Source organism: Megalops cyprinoides, chromosome 19 (genome assembly GCF_013368585.1).
Source record: "Megalops cyprinoides isolate fMegCyp1 chromosome 19, fMegCyp1.pri, whole genome shotgun sequence".
NCBI classification, from domain to species: Eukaryota; Metazoa; Chordata; class Actinopteri; order Elopiformes; family Megalopidae; genus Megalops; species Megalops cyprinoides.
Genome location: NC_050601.1, coordinates 1,093,940 through 1,098,939, shown reverse-complemented (window position 1 = coordinate 1,098,939; position 5,000 = coordinate 1,093,940). Strand labels below are relative to the sequence as shown.

The 5,000-nt window shown below is 47.3% G+C and overlaps 1 protein-coding gene across 1 annotated transcript in view; it reads left to right on the top strand.

The window, feature by feature from the left end:
• LOC118794910 (potassium channel subfamily T member 2-like) overlaps positions 1-5,000 on the top strand; it is a 37,596-nt gene that overhangs the window by 8,093 nt on the left and 24,503 nt on the right. The window contains exon 2 of the mRNA XM_036553202.1: positions 4,910-4,989. Coding sequence (XP_036409095.1) covers positions 4,910-4,989 — 80 coding nt within the window. The remainder of the gene's footprint in view (positions 1-4,909; positions 4,990-5,000) is intronic.

Sequence of the window (5,000 nt, the reverse complement as noted above, 5' to 3'; positions counted from 1 at the left end):
TGCTCATTGTTTGCACACCTTTCCCTGGGGACTTGAACCTGCAGCATTCTGGTCTGCCATTTATAGTTTTACAGATCGCATAGAGTCTTTGTGTCTGTTTGGGAAAAAAAGGATCCCTGGCCACGCTCCTCCAAAAACAGAAGCAGGTGTTTAGAGTGTAAGCCTTCTTTCAGTGGGAGAGAAATCTTCCTTTCATCTCTGTTTCTGCCTCTGTCTGTGTGTGAGCAGCCTGAGTGCATGTCCCACAGGTCAGGGCTGCTTCCTGAGTTGTGCAGCAGGAAGGAGAATACCTCTCTGGGATAATCATAGCACCCCCTCCTGCCCCTGGGTCTCTGGGCTCTCCGGCTGGAGCAAGCGCATGCTAACTTAGCGGCTTTGTCACGCAGAAGGGAAAGATGACTGTGTGCCAGCCGCCACTATGCAGACAGGTTTGATGCCTGACATAATTTGGATGTTATCTCAACCCAGACTTCATTCTCAGGACAAAAAAACCATGGAATTTCCCACCTCTCTCTCTTGCTGGGTACTGAACATGGCCGGCCTGATAGCCACCTGCCACACAGGTTTCACCTGTAACATCATTCCATCTGTTCCACCTGCCAAACCTGTTACACCTGGAATATATCTTCTACCTGTCTGAGGAATGTAGTGGAGCTAAGCATCTTTTTTGTGGAGTGATAGTGTTTAACACCTGTTTTCATTTCCCTAGCATTGATCAGTACAGATCATTGTATTCTTGGTCAGATAAAAACTCTCTCTCATCTACGCAGACAAAGATGCGGATGTTGTATGCTGTATTGGCTCGCCTGATGGCACTACCATTCCTCTGAATGGTGCATCTTAACCAATCACTGTGTTGTAGCGAGCTGCTGTAAATGGCATCTTGTGACATCTTAAGCAGCACACAGAAAAAAGGATGATTTTTACAAGCGTTGAGTCAAAAGGACTGCCACTTGACTACAAAAACCCAACCCTTGAAGCACATAGAGGTCACAGTAACCCCTCAACTGCAAAATAATTGCTTAGTTAGAGTTAAGTTAAATTATTAGTTACCTTAAGCTGCACTGTTTAGCTACCTAGCAAGGTAGCTTTGAAGTCAGACTTCAGGCAGGCTTTTGACATGGACTTTAGTTTTTGCTAGAAAAAATCAAAAAATCTAAATAAAAACATGGATTTAAGTAAGGTTTTTAAATTCCGATGGACATTATTGATCTGTCAGAAGGTTATAGATCAAGGTAGAAGTTTAATGGAAAAGCTGAAATGCTAGTGAGCTCACTGGGTGAAAACTGCCTGGAGGGTTCACCAAACTCCAATGCAGGTTACTAACGGCAAAGCAGGAGTCAAAGGAGCTCCTTTGTGACCCAGGATTAATCAATGACGCTTAAGGGAAATATCAGAATTAGGCCTGGGAATGCGAGACAGAGGAGAGGATTACCCTCACAACAGCTGACAAGCTGACGAAGAGAACCGTTGGAAAGCTGTAAGCAGTGACGGAAGAAACTGGGAGAGGCTGTGGGGAGCCGTCGAAGCTCCTGGGAAACTGCAGTTCGGTGACGTCCCCTAGAAGAGCAGCGCATGTCGGGGAGGCTGCAAACCAAGGCCAGGGTACTCGTCCCGCTAAAACATCCAGAAAAGAGGCAGCTTACAGCATCACACAGCCAGGGAGGAGCTGCGGGCTGAGAATACAGGCCCAGATTCAGAGAGCCAGCCTGGGGCCTGGTGTGGAAACCACGGCGAGGTTGCTGCAGGCAGCTGGCTCAGCACCTGGAGGGGCTGGGGGACTAACAGGAGAACCGCAGAGACATGTCAGACAGCTCCGTCCTGCTGCGTCCCGCTCCGTCCCGCTCAGCAGCCTCCTGACACACCGCTCCTCGCCTACCCATTACCCCCGTCGTTTATACCGATGCGTCCCTGTCTGTGACGTGGGTGTGGCAGGGAAAGCACGCCGGCACCCGGCGCGGGCTATGCGTTACTCCCGCATCGATCGGTCAGCTCGTCGTCAGCAGTCATTATCTCCATTATGATCGTTAGCAACATGGAGACCTTTAATCTGCAAAATCTATGAGCTGCCTGTCATGGTCACATGGCTCCCAGGGCTTCGATTAGCAGCTCTGTGGGGTTACATTGCTGTGTTTTTGTGGCCTTGGTGCTTGGCTTTGTTTGCCTGTGAATCCCTCCCCTCTGACAGCAGAGCTCCTCTGGCTGCCTCTGTTTCCCCAGCTGTTCCACTCTGTGCTGTGTGGGGTTAGTGCTGTGAGTGTGGGTTTAGTGCTGTGAGTGTGGGTTTAGTGCTGTGAGTTTGGGTTTAGTGCTGTGAGTGTGGGTTTAGTGCTGTGAGTTTGGGTTTAGTGCTGTGAGTGTGGATTTAGTGCTGTGAGTTTGGGTTTAGTGCTGTGAGTTTGGGTTTAGTGCTGTGAGTGTGGATTTAGTGCTGTGAGTGTGGGTTTAGTGCTGTGAGTTTGGGTTTAGTGCTGTGAGTTTGGATTTAGTGCTGTGAGTGTGGATTTAGTGCTGTGAGTGTGGGTTTAGTGCTGTGAGTGTGGGTTTAGTGCTGTGAGTTTGGGTTTAGTGCTGTGAGTGTGGATTTAGTGCTGTGAGTTTGGGTTTAGTGCTGTGAGTTTGGATTTAGTGCTGTGAGTGTGGATTTAGTGCTGTGAGTGTGGGTTTAGTGCTGTGAGTTTGGGTTTAGTGCTGTGAGTTTGGGTTTAGTGCTGTGAGTGTGGATTTAGTGCTGTGAGTGTGGATTTAGTGCTGTGAGTTTGGGTTTAGTGCTGTGAGTTTGGGTTTAGTGCTGTGAGTGTGGATTTAGTGCTGTGAGTTTGGGTTTAGTGCTGTGAGTTTGGATTTAGTGCTGTGAGTGTGGATTTAGTGCTGTGAGTGTGGGTTTAGTGCTGTGAGTTTGGGTTTAGTGCTGTGAGTTTGGGTTTAGTGCTGTGAGTTTGGGTTTAGTGCTGTGAGTGTGGATTTAGTGCTGTGAGTTTGGGTTTAGTGCTGTGAGTGTGGGTTTAGTGCTGTGAGTTTGGGTTTAGTGCTGTGAGTGTGGATTTAGTGCTGTGAGTTTGGATTTAGTGCTGTGAGTGTGGGTTTAGTGCTGTGAGTTTGGATTTAGTGCTGTGAGTTTGGATTTAGTGCTGTGAGTTTGGGTTTAGTGCTGTGAGTTTGGATTTAGTGCTGTGAGTTTGGATTTAGTGCTGTGAGTTTGGATTTAGTGCTGTGAGTTTGGGTTTAGTGCTGTGAGTTTGGATTTAGTGCTGTGAGTTTGGATTTAGTGCTGTGAGTTTGGATTTAGTGCTGTGAGTTTGGGTTTAGTGCTGTTTTGGTTTAGTGCTTTGTCTTTTCTTTTCTCCTGAAGAGAAAACCTATTTCTAGGCACTCAACTTAAAATGAGCTCTGTCTATTCTGTGGCACTGCATGGCAAACTACTGGCTTATTTCCACAGATGGGAGAAGCAGAAAGGGGCCCTCTGAGGCGTTTCGCTGTGCTTATGTCATGAGTAAGCAGCTTCTTAATTACTTCCTGCTCCAGACCTCCGTTCACACAACGTTAATGTCCCATGGGAGGAACACTGAAGCACTGACACAATGTAGGAGGAAACTCGGTTTCCTTTAGAAAAAACCCAGAGAACCACCCCACATGTCTCAGCCTCTCAGTTATGGTATGACAGATCAACAACCAGATGCAGAGTACTCCCACACTAGCGTACCCCTGACTGGAGCAGTAAGTCATAGTCATCAAAAGCACCATGTTCCCAGAGTGCTCCAGCACCTTATTACAGCAAAGTAACTCCTGAACTGAGTCCATTCCACCCGTTTTAAGGGACAAAGCCACATTATTTTTTAGTACTACAGCCTTGGAGTAGTGTGGGAAGATCAGTCTTTGGGTTGAATAGCACTTTCCACTAACATGACTTGGCAGTTTTAATTGAATCCAGGTGACAGAAACAAGCACTGATCTTTCTAGTTCAGATAAAAATTGTGTTGCTTTAGTTATCAGTAAATACTGGCCAGAAATGATTATTGATCACGCATGAGGACCAAAGCACCTTAATCTTACACCTTAAGATTCTTTTGTAGAGGTTGATCCTCTCACCACGGTAACCATGCGACCCAGTAAGTTAGCCTCATAGGTTTTTCCAAATTAAATGATCTCTCCCGGCAAATACATCCTGGTTAACCATGTAGTTACTGGGCAGAGTCGCCTTGACATTAACTCTTCGCTGACTGGTGTGTGTGTGTGTGAGTGTGTGTGTGAGTGTGTGTGTGAGTGTGTGTGTGTGTGTGTGTGTGTTGTGAGTCAGATTTGATAAGAGTTTGGCAGCTGGGGATCACAGCCCCGTCACCATAGCAACAGAGAGCATCTCTGGAGGTTGCAGGGAGCTGTGTGTGGGACCACAGTATGGGGTCTTGTTTTTCAGCTTGTTGAAACTCTTTCAGGCACCGCAGGCATACTCACTTGTACACACACACCTCCATGCACACACACACACACCTCCATGCACACACACACACACACACACACACACACACACCTGCTGCTTTGGGAAATGGCATTATTATATTTCACTTTTCACCTTTCAGACACAATGAGGGAGCTGTGGGAGCCTGTGTGTGTGTGTGTGACTTGAGAGAGACGACGGAAGGGTAATAACTGTCAGCAGATAAGGAGGCAGACAGGGGGGAGGGGACAGATGATTATTTCCTGCCTGAACCATTAGTCTAATATAATAACATGCTTATGTCCTTTACTGCTCATTGCTTTGCATGTAAAGGGAATCACCCCTGAATGGTCTGCCTCCCTCTTTCTCTTCCTGTCCCTCTGTACCCCATGTTTGTCCTGCATTTTTCTCCCTGTGTTTTCCTACCCTATCCTCCCTGCCCCCCCCCCCCCCCCCGCCCCCTCTCTCTCTTAGGGTGCAGGTGGAGTTCTATGTGAATGAGAACACTTTCAAGGAGCGACTGAAGTTGTTTTTCATCAAAAACCAAAGATCCAGTAAGTGTTAG